This window comes from Schistosoma haematobium, chromosome 6 (genome assembly GCF_000699445.3).
Source record: "Schistosoma haematobium chromosome 6, whole genome shotgun sequence".
Taxonomy (NCBI): Eukaryota; Metazoa; Platyhelminthes; class Trematoda; order Strigeidida; family Schistosomatidae; genus Schistosoma; species Schistosoma haematobium.
Window position 1 is genome coordinate 23,987,012 of NC_067201.1, and position 23,414 is coordinate 24,010,425.

Sequence of the window (23,414 nt, forward strand, 5' to 3'; positions counted from 1 at the left end):
GGAAATCACCTAACTGCGTCACAAGGCATGTCCTCACTTTGAATTCCCAAAGCCAAAGGGAAAGAGGAAGACCAAAAGACACGTTACGCCGAGAAATGGACACAGACATGAGAAGAATGAACAACAATTGAATAGAACTAGAAAGGAAGGCCTAGAGCAGAGTGAGTTTGAGAATGCTGATCGGCGACCAATGCTCCACTGGTAGTAACAGGCGTTAGTAAGTAAGAGTGGAATGTGATATAGTAATCCAAACGGAAACCTATAAATTATTGATACTTCAAGAACTTTATGCCTAAATAAACCCCATGATATTGGTAGATCGAAATTAATCTATGACTGAGAACAATTAACATTTACAGCAATATCAATCATTATATACATTTCCAAGTAATTGAAAACTACTTCTATAATATAATGAATAGGTTTGTGCTGATTGGTTCAATGAGAAATAGTTAGCCAATAAGATTGTTTCAACTAATCAGTTAACTAAAATGTTGATTTACACTTCAATCATTTCTTTCATTAAGAATCAACTATCACAAATGAAAACAAACTTTTTATTGATTGAGATCATGAACAGATCAATGTTAGATCACTATTACAAAACCTGGAAGCACTGAACGTGAATGTCTACTACTGAGGCATCCTATACTGAGACGAAACATTCGTTCAATGCTTCCAGGTTCTCTCAATTATGGTCTAACATTGATCCATTCATGATCTTAATCAATTTTAAAGAAATATCTACTTACGCTTCACCAGCATCCCATAATGTTTCAACATCTTGTTCAACTTGATTCATATTCACTATACTTTTCAATCCTTTTGTACTAATTTTTTCAACATCTTCATATGAAATTTCATCACGACTAGCTTGAAGTAATGCAACGACTAGATTTTGAAAATGTCCACTTAAATCATTTTGAACATCACTTTCTAAAGTTCTTCTAGGATCTATTTTAAAAAGTATAATTTCATTTTTATTATTGAAAAAGACATCAGAATATTGTCATAACAACAATACATAGTATAAGAAAGGGGTTTTGTGGAGATTGTAGTAATTTCAATAGTTGAGATTATGAGTCAGTTGAAGTTAGACAATCATGGAAAACTTGGAAGCGCTGCTGAGGAGTCCCGTAATAGGGAGAAACGGCCGTCCAGTGCTTCAAGGTTTTCCGTGGTGGTTTAGCTTCAATCGACTCATGATCTCAACTATTGAAAATATATAGTATAATTATGTTGAAACAAATATCAATGTCTATTAATCTTCCCAACAGACTATGTTATTCAGTAATTTAACTAGATCCTTAATGAGAGCTCAAAGCACTGGACTCCCGTTTCATCCTAGGATGGGATCTTTGAAGCAGTGAGCATCCACTATCCCGTACGTGGCAATCAAAGGAAGGACTCTTGGTCTCGTGTGAACATTTAACCTCTAGACCACTGCGCCGGTATCCAAGGGTATTTATATATAACTTCAACTTATTCACGATATCGAGTACCCCTTATCCATTCCCTACTGTAAATAACTTCCAGTGAAAACAGACCTTAGTGTGGTTACTGATGAGGACCTTAAAACTATGAAACATCAACTGATATATCAGCACAAAAATTTGAACTTTATAAATGGGTTTTAAATAAGAACCCTGAACCAGACGTTATCTAAAAACAGGTTTACTTAAAGGAACAAAATAGGTAGTTAAGGCTAATCAACTATGAGTCGATAGGTGCCCGGGTATCAGTCGTAAAATCAAGGGCACAATGAAAAGAGGAAGATTTCTTTCAAGCCACATAATTCATAAAGCCTAACACTGTAACTAGTGAATAATTGACCAACTATGTAAACCAATTAGTTTCTTTTATAGATTTTCATAAAACAATGAGATCATCTTCTTCTGTTCGTTTTTCTATTAGGACTAAATATGTGTCAAACTACTTACTATTACTCAGTAACATATCCATAAAACAGAAAAACCAAGATAATAATGAGTTTGAATTTGTAGGTTGTATTCTTAGCAAATTGACTTCAGTGCAAGTACCATTGATAAATAGGTAAGATTGTACATTTGCTTCTTACTAGCGTAAGACTACTCAATAGTAAATACGAATGAAGTTCAGGTAATACTCAGTGTATTCAAACGGTCTATCACTTAGCTGTGTTTTTTTAAACATATACCTCTAATTTCAATTGTTGAGATCTTGAGTCAATTGAAGCTAGACCATCATGATAAACCTGGAAGCACTGGACGGTCGGTTTGCTTGTATCTTCCCACTGTTCATTAGGACTGCAATTAGTCAGTCTCTTGTGAGCATTATTTTCTAGAGTCATTAACGAGCATTGTTTTACTCACAGAATGTAAAACGTCGATCTGTTATGAGTTCCCTCTTGAGCTTCAGGAGATGATTTTGTACATGTTTTTATCATCATTAGTTATCATTATCATTAATTCTTAACAAGCAGTTTGAACGCATTTTAATTGGCCTTATAACAACTATGTATATATATATACTCAAAGTTGTAATCACGAACTGGTTTGCGCTCAGAAGTAATGAGTTTGAGCCTTAATGAGATATTGTAGATAGTCACATATTAAAGCGCACTGCTGAGGAGTCCCATACTAAGACAAATCTGAAGTTCAGTGTTTCCAGGTTTCCAATGGTGTCCTAGCTTACATCAACTCGTGAATTCAACTGTTAAAAATACTACAATCTTCACAAATCCCCATTCTCATAATTTTTATGTGCTCACTAGTGACTAAATTCAAGATGGATATACTGGAGTTCTAGTTAGAAGCCGTGATCAGTGGAGTCCAATCCGTGTCGGGAGTGAGAGAGTTATTCATCACAGACAATGGATGAAGGGATGTGCAAGTTCATTAATCGATTGAAGTTAGATATTAATAACATTAGATGCCGGTTCAGCGATCTAAATGTTAAGCGTTCACGCAGTATCGTGGATGCTCACCGCTGAGGAGTCTCATCAGTGCTCCACTGGTGGTCTAGCTTAGATAGACTCTTAATTTCAACTATGAAAATACATATTCAAGCAAAAGAACTGTGCAGTGTTACATAGTTATCAACTGTTGTTAAGACTACTACTAATCAGTGTTATCATTGACATGGATACTTAATCTTTTCTAATCAATTCATTATTGACAATGGAAACATTCAGTGTTATGTTAATTATACAATTAGACTTACCGCTGACTCCATAAGCCTTTAGGACTGAAAAAAATCAAATGCAAAAAAAACGTCATTCAAGATAAACGTTTTACCGCATTTTTAGAATTTATCAGTTAGGTGTGTTCCCATCCAGTTGTTGTATTTCTGATACATCTTGCTAATTGAACGCTAGATTCCGTTCTTAGACTCTTCTAGTAACCGTCAGGCTAAATCTACGTTTTTATGAATGAATATATAACACGTTTTCTAATTGAATACGTGGATTTGGTTTCCTAAGTTCTTCTAGTAACCACCTCTCACATGTTAAATCTATCCACCAACATGAGCACAAGAGAAAAGGTGGGAAATATGGAAATATGCTTGACTCGAAAGGTACGTTTATGTACAGAAAATCTGAGGTTTTTATAGTATTCAGGATGTCTTTAGGTTTTCCGAAAGTTCTCGAATGCTACTAAACATAGTAGCAGTATGAGTAAACTATGCAATCAGAAACTTGATACGTGACTTTTCACTTTCTAAATGTTTCTGACAAAACTTCCAGTGAACATTGATTGGATAAGATGCTTCTCAGTGTTTTGAAAATTCTTTCCAGGGTTTTTTTCGAGGAGTTTTCGGGATCACCTCAACACTTTCATTGATAATCAAATTTAATATTCATTGCTTAAAATACCGGACTATGGAATGTAGATAATAGTCTCAATTCAAGAAGACTTTTAAACTGACAAATTGATCAATCTAATGTTGAATATATCAACAAACAGAAGACGTCCTAGCCATGTATTAATAACAATCGTTGTACTCCAGCTATATATGGACGTCAGAGTTTATCAAAGAAAAAAAACGTCACTGGATGTCAAGATAGTCTAAATAATCTTGGTCTCACTAAACAATATTCGGACTTCAACATTGAACAGTTAGAACAAAGAAAGAGTTATTACTATGATTTGTGGTCCTTGAGTTTGAAAATGATAAGTAAACTCTCAGTACACGACTCCGACTGACTGCTTAAGTGAAAAGACTGAGAGTGAGAAGTACATATATATATATATATATATATATATATATATCAGAAGGGGTTTTGTGGAATTCAACCGGGTCTGTTGTGAGATAGTAATTCACTGAAGACAATGGTGGATGTGTCATTCAATGTCGTGGATTAGTTGAAGTTAGACATGAACACTGGTCGATACCGACCAGCTCAGTGATCTAATGGCTAGGCGCTCGCACACGAGACTGATAGGCCCTGGGTTCGAATCTCGCTAGGCGAGATCGTGGATGCACACTGCTGAGGAGTCCCACAGTAGGACGAAACGGCCGTCCAGTGCTTCCAGGTTTTCCATGGTGGTCTAGCTTCAGTCGACTCATGATCTCAGCTATTAATATATATATATATATCCCTCAAAGAACTAATCCATCAATGATGCATGTCTCATTTGTTAGACATGAAAGTTATTTGTTGGCCAATCATGTGCGTTTATCATTTAGCGGTTAATGATTGATCCAACGTATCCAATTATCATTCTAAGACAAATCGCTGTTGTTTCAAATACTTTATTTTAGTCATGTAACTTCCAACTCTAATGCACTATATGATATTAGGAAATAATTGAAAAGATTTTGAGATGATGAAGAAGACTTGTAACTCAAGTGGATGATTTTGATGAAGTTTTGTTTTATGAGATGGATGGTAGAAGTTCTATCAGAAATTTGTGTTGATGAGATCGTTCAAAAGAACGATGAAAGCTCCATGACCAAACTATCCAGGTGAGAGAACAAAACTCTATCAATTGAAAAGATTCCAGTAGGTATGAAGCTTAAAACAGTGGCAAGACATCTAAAGAGTCTAAATTTTGATAACTCTCAAGTATGCTTAGAAGGATGGAAAACAAGTTGAGAATATTGTATTATTAAGGTGTAAGATTACTGTACTTCAAAAGTGATTTCCTAGCCACTTGCTAATAACCATTGGCTAAATCTACATGAAAATTTGAACACAAAAGATATGATTCTGCATTTCTCAGATATTTCTGCTAAGATTCTATTCAACGTTAACTGGATAAAACATTCCTTGACATTTCTAAGTATTTAAAGATTTTGATGAGAGATACAATTGAGAATACTCCAACAAAATCTTTATAATTGAGGTCATGAACCAATTGATATTAGACTACCATTCGAAACTTAGAAGTTATGGATGGCCGTTCCATCCAATTGTGACACTCTTCAACAATGCACATCCACGATCCTGCCTCACTAGATTCGAACCCAGAACCTATTGGTCTTGCATGCGAACATTGAACCTCTAGACTACTGAGCCAGTTGGTATCCAACAGTTTTTATGTCAAACGTCAACGTTATTATAATACATTTTTTTTTACTATCTTAATTCAACAGACTACTTAAATCTACTTACCATATTGATATGCTTGTTTAATATTTTCAATTTCAGTATTAGTTGATGTACATAAAACTTCAATAATTGTTTCTTCATCAGTACCTGCACCATTAATTGCTTTATATAATGCACGTGCATTCACTATATCTATATCAGTTAATAACATTTTAAGTAGTTTTTTAAAATGACCGCTTGTTTCACTAGATAATTCATCTATTAAATCCTATTTTAAAACAAAAAAAATTGAAAAATATATTTATTAAATGTTTTATATAAACAATTGAAACATTGAATTATTTTTTGTTAAAACGATAAGAAGCGCGAAACTATAATTTATGAAAGAACCAATCAGATTTAAGATAACAGGTGTTGGATTTTGGCGCGTAATTCATTCGGTTCAATAGCATTTTGGTAATATAGTTAATGTCAATTCATGATGTAAATCCCTTCAAAAATCTAATTCCTAAACTTAACCATCAACTGTAAATCATAATTCTAGTTTCTCATTGTTAAGTGACGATAAACGTAATGAATGGTAATTTGGGGATTCTTTTGTTGTTAAATAACTAAACTATTCATATTGCAGAGGCTGAGATTGGTGTTCTGAACTTAACTGGCTGGGCTAGGCAGGAAGCAGAACCAATCAGAAGTCTAGGCTGCTCGCACGTTGGTCGGATCGATAATCCACTGCTCTCCAATCGGAGGTCACAAGTTATAACACCCATACTGGTTTATAACCCTCATTTGGTCTTATTTACTAGGCGAACATTCTAAAGGTCACTTAATTATAGTCTCATTACAAGAAGAGATCAGTTTTTTAGAGATTATAGTATTTTCATAATTGAATTGACAAGTCAGTTTAAAGTAAGATCATCAATGAACGTTTGGAATTACTGGAGTTTCATATTAGAACGAAACAATCATTCAGTGATGTCAAGTTTTCAGTAGTGATGTAACTTAGATTGACTTTTGAATTTAACTATGAAAATGCCTATAAGTTGCTTTTATAGTTCAGATAAATTTCTACGCTATAATAGAATTGAATGCATTCGTTAAGAAACCCTTATACTAAGTTTCATATTTTTTTTATTAAAGTTGAATAATGGTCAGTATTGAGATGTAGGACGTGAGTTTCGCGGGACTCGAACTCAGGACCTTCTGTGACGTGTGCAAATGCTTAAATCTTTAGACCACTAAACATCAATCGGTCCATGATCTTGAGCAACTCTTCATTCATTGCCTCAGATGGATAACTGTCTCACACTCGATACGGATCGGAATCTACTGTTCAAGGAGTGCGGGATTGTCGATGAGCACTGTTGAAGAATTCCATATTAGGATGAAATGGCCGTCCAGTGCTTCCAGGTTTTCCATAGTGGTCTAGCTTCAATCGACTCATGATCTCAACCATTAAAATCAATATAATATCCACAAAAACCCCTTCTGATATTTTGATAATCCTACCTCTATATATGACCATTTACTTTGTTGTTATTTATTAGCTTCTTGTAATTGGTTTCAAGTCTTACTTGAACTATGAATCAACTAGTGAATACTATCATGTTGAACAGATTTCAGTTGATCAAGAATTTTTCAAACATACAATCACAATTTGATATTGGAATTAAGACCTAAATCACCACTGAGTACTTGAAAGCACTAAACGATCGTTTCATCTTAGTATGAAACTGCTCAGGATTACGCATTCACAATCCTTTATCTGGGAATCAATCTCAGGACTTTCGGTCTTATTACATAGACCACTGGCCAGGTATCCAACGGTATCTAATAATGCCAGGTTTTCAATCGTGGTGTTTCATTAAGATCAGTTCATGATATAAAAGCTATAAATTCTATGATCTTTACAAACTCTATAAAGTGATACAATTTATTTGTTGGAGTTCGAACTCTATCATCAATTACTTCTTAAATTATCTGTAGTAATATACAATGTTTACATAATACAAATCTTTAGGACTCAGCACACACAAAGGAAAAACCAAGATCCTCAAATACAACACACAAAAAACACCAACCCATTCACACATGATGGAGAAACTCTGGAAAATATGAGAACGTTCAGATATCTAGGAAGCTTCATCAATGAACAAGGGAGATCTGATGCAGATGTGAATGCAAGATTTGACAAAGCAATGGCAGCATTCCTACAACTGAAGAACATATGGAACTCAAAATAACTTTCAACTAATATCAAAGTCACAATCTTTAATACAAACGTCAAGACAGTTTTACTGCACGGAGCTGAAACTTCGAGAACTACTACAACCATCACCAGCAAATTACAAGTATTTACAAATAGTTGTCTACACATGATACTCAACATCCATTGGCAGGATACCATCAGCAACAGCCTTCTGTTGGAGAGAACAAACCAGCTTCTAGCTGAAGAGGAAAGTAGGAAAAGACGTTGAAAGTGGATAGGACATACAATACAGAAATCACCGAACTGAATCACAAGGTAAGCTCTAACTTGGAATCTCCAAGGGAAGCGAAAAAGACGAAGGTCAAATAGCACATTACGTCGGGAAATAGAAGCAGAAAGGAAAAAGATGAATGACAACTGAAAAGGATTGGGCAAGACAGGATTGGATGGAAAATGCTGGTAGTTGGACTATGCTCCTCCATGAGGAGTAACAGACGTAAGTAAGTAAGTAACACACAATTATGATTACTATCAATTTACCTTTCCATACATTGCTTTAAACGTTTCTCCTATTTGAATTCGTTGAATAGAATTACGATAACCCAAAACATTAATGATACGATGTTCATCAGTTCCTAATGAAAATACAGAAAGAAAAAAAGAGTGTACGAAAATGTTTTTTTCAATTACTTGGCAAGTGAGTGGTTATTGAAGCTTATTAGCTAAGTGGATAACTTAGTGGTATTTGAAGCGAACGGTACTAGATTCAAGTTCCAGAGTGAATATCAACTTTGGTATGCAGGTACATTCAACTGACAAGTTTCAAATAACAATACACAAGTATCCTAGATTTCAAATGCTAGATCCATTCCATGTATTTTATATGCCTATATGACAATAATAAAACACACCTTCAAACAAAAAGACACTTCAATCTAGTATATTTCTACCTTCATTAATTGTAGTATTACGTATGAACGAAGGTTTTGCAATACTGTAAGTTGTAAACCAACGAAGATAAACTCAACAGTCTGAACGTCAAATACTTGCTAAATACCCTGAAGGTGTTCAGTTCAATCTCTGGTTAAAACAAAAGATGAAAACTGCCTTAAAAAAATCCAATTCTATGACGAAATAGTTGTCAAATGCCTTCTGGTTTTTAATGGATATCTAACTTAAGTCAGTCCATGATAAAAAAAAAAAACTGCTCCCAAATGTACTGGAACGGCCAAGGGTGAGGAGAGTCAGCTCTCTTTCCCGAAATACTCTCACATGGACATACGTATACAGCCACTGCCAGGGAATTCCTACTCACAGCCTTCTCGCAGCATTACTATTGTTTACGAAATTGAGAGGACGGAAAGAGAATGTCCGGCGCTATAATTGGGTTGGTGGATATGGAGTATCCACATAGGGGAGTTGGAAAACTATCATTCCAAACTAATGGTACACATGGACTCTAGTATCCTGAAGGAAAAAACGCGTCTGAACCAATCATTGATTGCCGGCTACTATGGGACTGCATCTTCTTACGCTGCTCCACTGTCTTGTGAATCAGACCTTTAAGTCGAAGGCTCTGGGTGTGGCTCCCTAAAAAACCACCTACTTCGGTTTGAGCTCCCTATCAGTATCATAAGCCACACACAAACCAAGTGACTTGTGTAGTGCATATCTATTCGGTGCCCCTTTTATACCAATACCTATGTGTTCAAGTAAATATTAATAAATAAATACAAAACCACAGATTCAGTAATCTCCACAGCCTTCTATATGAATATCTATATGCCAATGACCAATACACCAACGTCAAGCCTCCTTAAACTATTATTTTCTCATTAGTTTTCGGGTTATCATGTGATAAAAAAACACTGATGAAGTTTGTCTGGTTACTATGTTTACACTGTTTATGCATGATTATAAGCTTTTCAAAGATAATTCATTTTATCTTGTAATTGAGATAGTCAATCACGCCCAATTAGAACTTATAACAATGAATAATTAATGATGAAAGAAAAACAGAATTTTCCACTTTTTACATAGTTATGATGAAAAGTAACGAAAGAAATTAGATAATTATATGACTATGATATAGACTACTTATATTGAAAGATATAAGTAGTATGTAGCCGCAATCCGAAATGTAAAACCTGTTAGAAGAAGATTAAATTGAAGAGATCGGTAAAGGGAAACAGTGAAGCAATGGAATAACAACAGAATTCGAAGAATGAAGAAGTATGTATATGACAACAAAATGATGCAATACAAAACTGTTACAATTTATGGCTCTATCTATTATCATGTGATGAAGTCACCAATCAAAATACCGACTTATATGATTCTGTCCCTCTACTAAACCAATAACACATCAACAAGAACTAGTAACCCTGTATCTACTCTGAATCTTTATTGGTCCTCAGTATGATTGATTGTGAAACTTTGTGTCGTTCTTCTGAACGACATCATCAGCACAAATTTCATGTAGAATCGAAATGTTCAGATTTCTACACATGTGGTTCACAGTTTGTCCTGTACACCTCGATATTAGATTAGTTCTTGTTGACCTTGAACCCGTCATTGTTTACTTCTTTGTTTTGGTTCATGTTTGTGTTTTTTGTGACCCAGGATCTGTCTTTATTTAGATCGTATGAATAATTGCTGTCGAAATATATATATATATATATATATATATATATATATATATATATATATATATATATATATCGCTAATTCTCGTATAGGATTATCGACTTAATCCGCGTTAGCGAATAACGGAATTAAATAAGCCAAATACGAGAATAGATTTTGAATATGTATATCTCATGGACACATCACTGATTTGAACAGGCAATCAAGGTGATGAAACAAAGATGGAAGAACGAAGCAGGTTGGCAAAGGCGTGTGAGCCAACTCCAAGAATGAATCAATATTTATAGTCACACAAACATAAGTTACAGATATATAGTAAATAAGATAAGAAGGGCACACATATATGCGCTCACATAAATACAGTTAAGGTTGATTAGCCAATAATTAACATATACAAAATGTAGCTTGATTAGAATGGATAAACTAGCTTGTCCGTAAGCTAGAATAAACTATGTAGGTTTGACATAGTACCCGCTCCTACAACTGGTAGATGATGTAATCACGGTTAAAATGAGTTAAATGAGATTATAAATTCAATCGTTTAATAACAATGTATATGCGAACTCATTCTACAAGTATAAGTCTATGTATGTGTTATGAACGGGGAATTAAGAAGTCCAGACAATTACGAAAGCTATTTTCTTGGGACGTTATTGCATTTCATTCAAAACCTGTAAAACACTTGTATTTATTTTTGTCCCTATCTTATTCTACATAACACGAGCTTTCGTTCTATGTATCATTCATTAGCATACCCTTTTTTGTTCCAAAAATATTGTAATTTAAACATTATATTTTGCACTGTATTTTCTACCCTAATTCCCTGTTCGTAACATAACTGTATTTTTCCAAATTATCGTACGTCGTGGTCAAGATATGCACTTATTTATTCATGTACATTTTTGTAGTAATCCGAATTCAGAGAATCCAGAGTTTAGTGTTCCAACTGTCTTGTCTTCTTTCACTCGCGTGCTTGCCAACCAATCAGGATTTAGAATAGTTCTCTCTACCCCAATCGAACTCACGCGTATTAGACTCAAGGTTAAGCCACTCAGCCTAACGCGTCAAGGTCATAATTTAGACTACACAGACCAAGGTCAAGTCATAACAAGTATCACGGGGTAAAAGCGATTCAAGGTCATAACAACTGGCGACGGAGAATTTTTTTTTCCTTTCCTATATTGATTGATCCAGTACAAAATGCCCGTTTCATTGGATGACCTTAAAACTATTCTTCAAATGCAGCAAGCTCAAAATGAGGCAAATCAGACGAAGCTTTTGGATGCATTCGCACGAATGTTCTCATTACAGTCGTCCTCAGCTTGTCAATCAGATAAACATGAAAGCATCATAAATTCTATTTCTGAATTCCAGTATGATCCTGAAGCTAATATCATTTTCAGTTCGTGGTTTCACCGTTGTGAAGATATTTTCCGCGTTGAATGCTCGCATCTTGATGACGCAGCAAAAGTCCGCTTACTCTTAAGAAGACTGGGAACACAGGAATATAATAAATATGTAAATTTTATCTTGCCGCAAAATCCACGAGATGTATCATTCAAAGATACAGTCCAGATTTTATCTGATATTTTCGATGAACAGTCCTCATTATTTAATACTCGCTATAAATGTTTCCAAATAACAAAATCTCCAGAGAACGATTATCTCACGTATGCCGGGAAGGTAAATCGACAGTGCGAACGCTTCAAAATAAACGAAATCACAGCGGACCAATTTAAATGCTTGATTTTCATATGTGGTCTAAAGAATGAAGAAGATGCAGATGTCCGTACCAGAATTTTGGCACGCATTGAACAAGAACCAAATATGACATTACAAATGGTTACAACCGAATGTCAGCGGTTACTTAATCTCAAGCATGACACTGCGATGGTGCAACAGAAGGGTAAACCTTCCGGTTCTGATTCAATTAATGCGCTCCGATCCATAAAATCATCGAAACAAAACTGTACAAGCAGGAAACAACCTGCCAACCCCCCATCACCATGCTGGTTCTGCGGAGCATGGCATTTTGCAAAATTCTGTCCGTTTAAGAATCATAAATGCCGCAAATGTCATCGCATTGGCCACAAAGAAGGTCATTGTTCGTTAAATAAACGCAAGACTAAACATCGTAGTGAAAATTCAAAGCAACGATCAAACAGTCAAATTAAAACCACGTTTGCAACCTTTAAAGTTGGATTTAAAAATAGGCGGAAATTTGTAAATTTATTAGTAAATGAAAAACTTATACGACTTCAGTTGGACACTGCTTCTGATGTCACGTTGATTTCAAAGAACACATGGCACAAGTTAGGATGCCCATCCATCCGACCGACGGAACATGTCGCCCGAAATGCGTCAGGAGACATAGTAAAGTTGACAGGAGAGGTTCTATGCAATGTTCAACTTATGGGAAGTAAATTTACAGATGTTTGTTATCTAACAAATCGACACGATTTAGATCTATTGGGATTAGATTGGATTGCACGTGTTGATACTTTGAATAAATTATTAGATGAGGTATGTTCTCAAAATGTTTCCTATGAGTCTATCCAAATCCCTAATAATATTTCTAAATCAAATGCCTCCGACGAATCATCCTCTCTGGATATTAACGAATTAAATGCTTCTGATGAAACATGTTCTTATGATCTTTCTGAATCAAACAATTCAAATGTTATGTGTTCTCACCATGTCAAATCAAATACCGCTGATTCATTGCCTTCTCATAAAATTTCCAAATCGAATACTTCAGACAAAGTATGCGCTAGTGAAACTTCGGAATCTCATGTACTTCTTTCTAATGTTATGTCTACATCAAAGTCTTCTGTTTCCTCTCAATTGTCGTCCGTATCTTACATAAATCATCTTCGACAAAAACATGCATGTGTATTTCAAAACAAACTGGGCTGTTATAAATTCACCAAAGTATCCTTATCACTAAAGGAAAATGCAAAGCCCATTTTCAGACCGAAACGACCAGTGCCTTATGCTGCTCTGTCAGTCGTTGACCAAGAATTGGACAGGTTAGAAGCACTATGTGTTATTGAGCCAGTAAATTATTCATCGTGGGCTGCACCCATAGTGGTCGTGAGAAAAGCAAATGGAACTGTTCGCATATGTGCTGATTTTTCCACTGGTCTAAATAATGCTCTAGAAGATCACACGTATCCACTTCCCATACAGGAAGATTTATTCATCAAACTAAATGGAGGAAAGTGTTTTGCTAAAATTGACCTGGCTGACGCATATCTCCAGATAGAAGTTGATCCAGCCTCCCAACCATTACTGACGATTAACACCCACAGAGGTCTTTACCAATATAAGCGTTTACCTTTTGGTGTGAAACCAGCACCAGCTATCTTTCAACAAATAATGGACACTATGTTGGCTAATTTGCCAGGAGTCGCTGTCTATTTGGATGATGTAATCGTTACAGGTTCCAGTAAGTCCGAGTTATTCAATCGACTCGATACTGTTTTAACCAAAATATCTGAGTGTGGATTCTATCTAAAAGAAGAGAAGTGTACATTCTTCATGAACTCGGTGAAATATCTTGGTTTTGTTTTCGACAAAAATGGACGACGCCCGGATCCGGAAAATGTACGAGCTATCCAAAATATGCCTCCCCCATCGAATGTAGCAACTCTGCGTTCCTTCCTTGGTCTTATCAGTTATTACAGTAATTTCTTGCCACAATTGCATCGCCTCCGGGCACCCATGAACCAATTATTATCCAGTAATGTAAAATGGAATTGGTCCACTAAGTGTCAAAAATGTTTTGACGAAGTGAAGTCATTATTAACGTCGGATCTACTTCTTACATATTTTGATCCCTCGCTGGAAATCGTTGTTGCTGCAGATGCTTCTGACTATGGTATCGGTGCCGTCATATCCCATAAGTTTCCAGATGGAAAAGAAAAGGCTATCGCACATGCTTCCAGAACATTGACTTCAGCAGAACGCAAGTACAGCCAAATTGAGAAAGAAGGATTGGCATTAATTTTCGCAGTAAAAAAGTTTCACAAGATGCTGCATGGCAGAAAATTTACCTTAATCACTGATCATAAACCCCTATTATCAATTTTCGGATCTAAGAAAGGTATACCAGTTTATACCGCAAACCGCCTCCAACGATGGGCTACAATGCTATTGAGTTATGATTTCGTTATCAAATACAAATCTACCTCTGATTTTGGCCATGCTGATGCATTATCGCGCTTAATAAGCAATCATAAGCTTGAAAACGAAGATACTGTTATCGCTTCTATATCAGTGGAAGAAGATGTAAGCAGAATGTTGTTTAATTCAACACAAATTCTTCCAGTGACAGCTGCTCGAATCGCTGAACACACTCGCCGCGATCCTATCTTAAGACGATTATCTACATTTATCCAGCGTGGTTGGCCCCCACGTATAACATCTCATGAACTGAAACAGTATTATCAACGACGCCAATCTTTATCTATCGTAAATGACTGTATAATGGTTGCTGATCGCGTAGTGGTTCCGTATAACTTACGCTCACTCGTCCTGAAACAACTGCATACAGCCCATCCAGGTACTGGAAGAATGAAAGCTATTGCTCGAAGTTATGTATATTGGCCTAATATCGATGAACACATCGAAGATTTCGTGCGTGCGTGCAGAAAGTGTGCTGAGGTTTCTAAGTGTCCACGAAAAGCTGAACTACATTCCTGGCCATCTCCAGAAGAACCTTGGTCGCGTATACATGTTGATTTTGCTGGCCCATTCCAGGGTACGTACTTCCTCGTTTGTGTTGATGCTTATTCAAAATGGCCGGAGATTTTTCCTATAAATCAAATCACTTCGCAACAGACTATCATGAAGCTACGGCAACTATTCTCCCGTTTTGGAGTTCCAGATGTTCTCGTGACAGATAACGGCACTCAGTTTATTTCTTCCATCTTCTCAGATTTCTGCAAGAGGTTTGGAGTCAAACATGTCCGTTCACCTCCGTACCATCCACAATCGAATGGTCAGGCCGAAAGGTTTGTAGATACCTTCAAAAGAGCGCTACTGAAGGCAAAAGGGGAGGGAAAGATAGAGGAGATTCTTGATGACTTTCTCTTGGTCTGTAGAACAACTCCAAACCCATCAACACCAAATCAAATGTCCCCAGCAGAAATTATGTTTGGTAGAAAAGTAAAAACTGCCCTCGATGCCATGAAACCACAGCAAATAGACATCGGAAAAAGAAACAGAAAGATGGAAAACCAATTTGATCGCCATCATGGGGCAAAACGCAGAATTTTCCAAAGAAATCAAAAAGTATACGTCCGCGATTTCCGATATTCACCTCCACAATGGACCAGTGGACGCATACTTAAGAGACAAGGGAACGTAATGTATGTGGTGGAAGTTGAAGGACAGAAGTGGACACGCCATGTCAACCACATACTGGAAAATGCTGGCACTTCACAGAAAACCGGGAAATTAGACTCAATGTGGAGAATCATTCTGGACAGTTTTGACATAAAATGCTCAGCAACTCAGAAGACTGCGCAACATGAACAAGGTCCTATTAGGAAAGCATCACGGAAACGCAGAAGGCCAGATGTTCTACAGGTAGACCCAAAGAGGAGAACATACATTTCCGAAGGAAGATATCAATGATGATATCTCAGCACTTACCTGTATATAGTAACTAACCATTTTTTTTTCTTTTTTTTAAGGGGGAAGGTGTTATGAACGGGGAATTAAGAAGTCCAGACAATTACGAAAGCTATTTTCTTGGGACGTTATTGCATTTCATTCAAAACCTGTAAAACACTTGTATTTATTTTTGTCCCTATCTTATTCTACATAACACGAGCTTTCGTTCTATGTATCATTCATTAGCATACCCTTTTTTGTTCCAAAAATATTGTAATTTAAACATTATATTTTGCACTGTATTTTCTACCCTAATTCCCTGTTCGTAACATAACTGTATTTTTCCAAATTATCGTACGTCGTGGTCAAGATATGCACTTATTTATTCATGTACATTTTTGTAGTAATCCGAATTCAGAGAATCCAGAGTTTAGTGTTCCAACTGTCTTGTCTTCTTTCACTCGCGTGCTTGCCAACCAATCAGGATTTAGAATAGTTCTCTCTACCCCAATCGAACTCACGCGTATTAGACTCAAGGTTAAGCCACTCAGCCTAACGCGTCAAGGTCATAATTTAGACTACACAGACCAAGGTCAAGTCATAACAAGTATCACGGGGTAAAAGCGATTCAAGGTCATAACAACTGGCGACGGAGAATTTTTTTTTCCTTTCCTATATTGATTGATCCAGTACAAAATGCCCGTTTCATTGGATGACCTTAAAACTATTCTTCAAATGCAGCAAGCTCAAAATGAGGCAAATCAGACGAAGCTTTTGGATGCATTCGCACGAATGTTCTCATTACAGTCGTCCTCAGCTTGTCAATCAGATAAACATGAAAGCATCATAAATTCTATTTCTGAATTCCAGTATGATCCTGAAGCTAATATCATTTTCAGTTCGTGGTTTCACCGTTGTGAAGATATTTTCCGCGTTGAATGCTCGCATCTTGATGACGCAGCAAAAGTCCGCTTACTCTTAAGAAGACTGGGAACACAGGAATATAATAAATATGTAAATTTTATCTTGCCGCAAAATCCACGAGATGTATCATTCAAAGATACAGTCCAGATTTTATCTGATATTTTCGATGAACAGTCCTCATTATTTAATACTCGCTATAAATGTTTCCAAATAACAAAATCTCCAGAGAACGATTATCTCACGTATGCCGGGAAGGTAAATCGACAGTGCGAACGCTTCAAAATAAACGAAATCACAGCGGACCAATTTAAATGCTTGATTTTCATATGTGGTCTAAAGAATGAAGAAGATGCAGATGTCCGTACCAGAATTTTGGCACGCATTGAACAAGAACCAAATATGACATTACAAATGGTTACAACCGAATGTCAGCGGTTACTTAATCTCAAGCATGACACTGCGATGGTGCAACAGAAGGGTAAACCTTCCGGTTCTGATTCAATTAATGCGCTCCGATCCATAAAATCATCGAAACAAAACTGTACAAGCAGGAAACAACCTGCCAACCCCCCATCACCATGCTGGTTCTGCGGAGCATGGCATTTTGCAAAATTCTGTCCGTTTAAGAATCATAAATGCCGCAAATGTCATCGCATTGGCCACAAAGAAGGTCATTGTTCGTTAAATAAACGCAAGACTAAACATCGTAGTGAAAATTCAAAGCAACGATCAAACAGTCAAATTAAAACCACGTTTGCAACCTTTAAAGTTGGATTTAAAAATAGGTGGAAATTTGTAAATTTATTAGTAAATGAAAAACTTATACGACTTCAGTTGGACACTGCTTCTGATGTCACGTTGATTTCAAAGAACACATGGCACAAGTTAGGATGCCCATCCATCCGACCGACGGAACATGTCGCCCGAAATGCGTCAGGAGACATAGTAAAGTTGACAGGAGAGGTTCTATGCAATGTTCAACTTATGGGAAGTAAATTTACAGATGTTTGTTATCTAACAAATCGACACGATTTAGATCTATTGGGATTAGATTGGATTGCACGTGTTGATACTTTGAATAAATTATTAGATGAGGTATGTTCTCAAAATGTTTCCTATGAGTCTATCCAAATCCCTAATAATATTTCTAAATCAAATGCCTCCGACGAATCATCCTCTCTGGATATTAACGAATTAAATGCTTCTGATGAAACATGTTCTTATGATCTTTCTGAATCAAACAATTCAAATGTTATGTGTTCTCACCATGTCAAATCAAATACCGCTGATTCATTGCCTTCTCATAAAATTTCCAAATCGAATACTTCAGACAAAGTATGCGCTAGTGAAACTTCGGAATCTCATGTACTTCTTTCTAATGTTATGTCTACATCAAAGTCTTCTGTTTCCTCTCAATTGTCGTCCGTATCTTACATAAATCATCTTCGACAAAAACATGCATGTGTATTTCAAAACAAACTGGGCTGTTATAAATTCACCAAAGTATCCTTATCACTAAAGGAAAATGCAAAGCCCATTTTCAGACCGAAACGACCAGTGCCTTATGCTGCTCTGTCAGTCGTTGACCAAGAATTGGACAGGTTAGAAGCACTATGTGTTATTGAGCCAGTAAATTATTCATCGTGGGCTGCACCCATAGTGGTCGTGAGAAAAGCAAATGGAACTGTTCGCATATGTGCTGATTTTTCCACTGGTCTAAATAATGCTCTAGAAGATCACACGTATCCACTTCCCATACAGGAAGATTTATTCATCAAACTAAATGGAGGAAAGTGTTTTGCTAAAATTGACCTGGCTGACGCATATCTCCAGATAGAAGTTGATCCAGCCTCCCAACCATTACTGACGATTAACACCCACAGAGGTCTTTACCAATATAAGCGTTTACCTTTTGGTGTGAAACCAGCACCAGCTATCTTTCAACAAATAATGGACACTATGTTGGCTAATTTGCCAGGAGTCGCTGTCTATTTGGATGATGTAATCGTTACAGGTTCCAGTAAGTCCGAGTTATTCAATCGACTCGATACTGTTTTAACCAAAATATCTGAGTGTGGATTCTATCTAAAAGAAGAGAAGTGTACATTCTTCATGAACTCGGTGAAATATCTTGGTTTTGTTTTCGACAAAAATGGACGACGCCCGGATCCGGAAAATGTACGAGCTATCCAAAATATGCCTCCCCCATCGAATGTAGCAACTCTGCGTTCCTTCCTTGGTCTTATCAGTTATTACAGTAATTTCTTGCCACAATTGCATCGCCTCCGGGCACCCATGAACCAATTATTATCCAGTAATGTAAAATGGAATTGGTCCACTAAGTGTCAAAAATGTTTTGACGAAGTGAAGTCATTATTAACGTCGGATCTACTTCTTACATATTTTGATCCCTCGCTGGAAATCGTTGTTGCTGCAGATGCTTCTGACTATGGTATCGGTGCCGTCATATCCCATAAGTTTCCAGATGGAAAAGAAAAGGCTATCGCACATGCTTCCAGAACATTGACTTCAGCAGAACGCAAGTACAGCCAAATTGAGAAAGAAGGATTGGCATTAATTTTCGCAGTAAAAAAGTTTCACAAGATGCTGCATGGCAGAAAATTTACCTTAATCACTGATCATAAACCCCTATTATCAATTTTCGGATCTAAGAAAGGTATACCAGTTTATACCGCAAACCGCCTCCAACGATGGGCTACAATGCTATTGAGTTATGATTTCGTTATCAAATACAAATCTACCTCTGATTTTGGCCATGCTGATGCATTATCGCGCTTAATAAGCAATCATAAGCTTGAAAACGAAGATACTGTTATCGCTTCTATATCAGTGGAAGAAGATGTAAGCAGAATGTTGTTTAATTCAACACAAATTCTTCCAGTGACAGCTGCTCGAATCGCTGAACACACTCGCCGCGATCCTATCTTAAGACGATTATCTACATTTATCCAGCGTGGTTGGCCCCCACGTATAACATCTCATGAACTGAAACAGTATTATCAACGACGCCAATCTTTATCTATCGTAAATGACTGTATAATGGTTGCTGATCGCGTAGTGGTTCCGTATAACTTACGCTCACTCGTCCTGAAACAACTGCATACAGCCCATCCAGGTACTGGAAGAATGAAAGCTATTGCTCGAAGTTATGTATATTGGCCTAATATCGATGAACACATCGAAGATTTCGTGCGTGCGTGCAGAAAGTGTGCTGAGGTTTCTAAGTGTCCACGAAAAGCTGAACTACATTCCTGGCCATCTCCAGAAGAACCTTGGTCGCGTATACATGTTGATTTTGCTGGCCCATTCCAGGGTACGTACTTCCTCGTTTGTGTTGATGCTTATTCAAAATGGCCGGAGATGTTTCCTATAAATCAAATCACTTCGCAACAGACTATCATGAAGCTACGGCAACTATTCTCCCGTTTTGGAGTTCCAGATGTTCTCGTGACAGATAACGGCACTCAGTTTATTTCTTCCATCTTCTCAGATTTCTGCAAGAGGTTTGGAGTCAAACATGTCCGTTCACCTCCGTACCATCCACAATCGAATGGTCAGGCCGAAAGGTTTGTAGATACCTTCAAAAGAGCGCTACTGAAGGCAAAAGGGGAGGGAAAGATAGAGGAGATTCTTGATGACTTTCTCTTGGTCTGTAGAACAACTCCAAACCCATCAACACCAAATCAAATGTCCCCAGCAGAAATTATGTTTGGTAGAAAAGTAAAAACTGCCCTCGATGCCATGAAACCACAGCAAATAGACATCGGAAAAAGAAACAGAAAGATGGAAAACCAATTTGATCGCCATCATGGGGCAAAACGCAGAATTTTCCAAAGAAATCAAAAAGTATACGTCCGCGATTTCCGATATTCACCTCCACAATGGACCAGTGGACGCATACTTAAGAGACAAGGGAACGTAATGTATGTGGTGGAAGTTGAAGGACAGAAGTGGACACGCCATGTCAACCACATACTGGAAAATGCTGGCACTTCACAGAAAACCGGGAAATTAGACTCAATGTGGAGAATCATTCTGGACAGTTTTGACATAAAATGCTCAGCAACTCAGAAGACTGCGCAACATGAACAAGGTCCTATTAGGAAAGCATCACGGAAACGCAGAAGGCCAGATGTTCTACAGGTAGACCCAAAGAGGAGAACATACATTTCCGAAGGAAGATATCAATGATGATATCTCAGCACTTACCTGTATATAGTAACTAACCATTTTTTTTTCTTTTTTTTAAGGGGGAAGGTGTTATGAACGGGGAATTAAGAAGTCCAGACAATTACGAAAGCTATTTTCTTGGGACGTTATTGCATTTCATTCAAAACCTGTAAAACACTTGTATTTATTTTTGTCCCTATCTTATTCTACATAACACGAGCTTTCGTTCTATGTATCATTCATTAGCATACCCTTTTTTGTTCCAAAAATATTGTAATTTAAACATTATATTTTGCACTGTATTTTCTACCCTAATTCCCTGTTCGTAACATAACTGTATTTTTCCAAATTATCGTACGTCGTGGTCAAGATATGCACTTATTTATTCATGTACATTTTTGTAGTAATCCGAATTCAGAGAATCCAGAGTTTAGTGTTCCAACTGTCTTGTCTTCTTTCACTCGCGTGCTTGCCAACCAATCAGGATTTAGAATAGTTCTCTCTACCCCAATCGAACTCACGCGTATTAGACTCAAGGTTAAGCCACTCAGCCTAACGCGTCAAGGTCATAATTTAGACTACACAGACCAAGGTCAAGTCATAACAAGTATCACGGGGTAAAAGCGATTCAAGGTCATAACAGTATGTTTCTTCTTACAGGTATTCCACAATTCTTAAATTATTTTAACAGTTGTGTGTTCCGGTTATTATCGAAATCATGTAATTTTAATATTACAGAATAACTAGCTTGTAGTGTGTAATAGGATCTAGGAGGTTTTTGATTGAGATCATGAACCGATTGATGTTAGACTACCATTGAATAACTGAAAGCACTGGATGGCCGTTTTGTCCTACTGTGGGACTCCACGACCCCGCTAGTGGTATTCGAACCCAGAACGTACAGCCTTGAGCGCGAACGCTTAACCGCTAGACCACTGAGCCAGCACCCAACTGTGTTAATATCTAATCTCAACTAATCCACGAATTTGTGCGACCATCTTCCATTGTACTGTACAATAAACAGCTTGGGTGCAGCTAGACGAAATGGACCTAGCTCTTCCATCTCATACACCAACAAATGCATGTAAAAACAGACAATGTAACAGCAGCCACTGAAATAGTAGGCCTCAGCATATACAAAGGAAAAACCAAAATTCTCAAACACAACACAAAGAACACTAACGTATTCATACATGATGGATAAACTTTAAAACAGGTGGGAACTTCCACTTATCTAGGGGGATTCATCGATTAACAAAAGAAGGACAGTATTCCTACAACTAAAGAACATATAGAATCCAGAAAAGCTTTCAACCAACATCAAAATCAGAATCTTCAATACAAACGTCAAGACAGTCATACTATACGGGGCTGAAACTTCCAGAACTATTACAAACATCATAAAAAAGGTACAAGTATTTATAAACAATTGTCTATACAAGATACTTTATGTCTGTTGGCCGGATACCATAAGCAACAGTCTATTATGGGAAAGAACAAACCAACTTCTAACTAAAGAGGAAATCAGTAAAAGACGACATTGAGGAAATCATAGGATTGGATCACGAGGGAAGTGCCAACTTAGAATCCTGATAGGAAAAGGAAAGGATAAGATCAAGGAACATATTGTGTGGAGTATTCAAAGTAGACATGTAAAAGATGAATAGGAATTGGAAACAATTGAAAAGAATTACTCAAGACAGAGTTGATTAGAGAATGTTGATAGTTGGCTTATGCTCCTCCATGAGGGTTAACAAACGTATATAAGTAAGTATATCAACAATATACCATTCCTTATTTCATTGTAATCCAAGTTGTTGAATTCATTTTTTTGACAAGTTACCTTAGGAACCGCAAGTATATGTTTTGTTCGAAAGCGTTTCCATGAAGTATAGAATAGTACTGTTTGAACCATTTACAAATAAAGATCAGATAAATAAATAAATCAATATGGGGATCTGTGAAGACGGTAGAATTGTCACAATTGAAATCACCAGTCAATCTAAGCTAAACGATCACTGAAAATATGAAAGTTCTAGATAACCGTTTCTACCCAGTAATGAAACTCTTCAGCAATGTGCATCGAGACTAGGGACAAATAACTAGATACTATAATAAAAATGATTGATTAATGTATTAAACTGATAACGTATGACCATATACAAATTAGTTTCTATATGAATTTGATTTTGAATAACTCAGTTATACTACTGGAGGTCAATCTCTACCTGAATAACGTCTCATTCTCTAGAGCTGGATAACACAGGTAATTCGAATCACGGAGGGAGCATA

The 23,414-nt window shown here is 36.8% G+C and overlaps 1 protein-coding gene across 1 annotated transcript in view; it reads right to left on the minus strand.

Moving 5' to 3' along the window:
• Window positions 1-23,414, minus strand: part of ANXA7_5 (Annexin A7) — a 60,267-nt gene that overhangs the window by 19,113 nt on the left and 17,740 nt on the right. Inside the window, exons 3-6 of the mRNA XM_035733605.2 lie at window positions 8,283-8,377; window positions 5,597-5,801; window positions 3,202-3,225; window positions 753-954 (exon numbers count right to left, since the gene is read on the minus strand). Coding sequence (XP_035587885.1) covers window positions 753-954; window positions 3,202-3,225; window positions 5,597-5,801; window positions 8,283-8,377 — 526 coding nt within the window. The remainder of the gene's footprint in view (window positions 1-752; window positions 955-3,201; window positions 3,226-5,596; window positions 5,802-8,282; window positions 8,378-23,414) is intronic.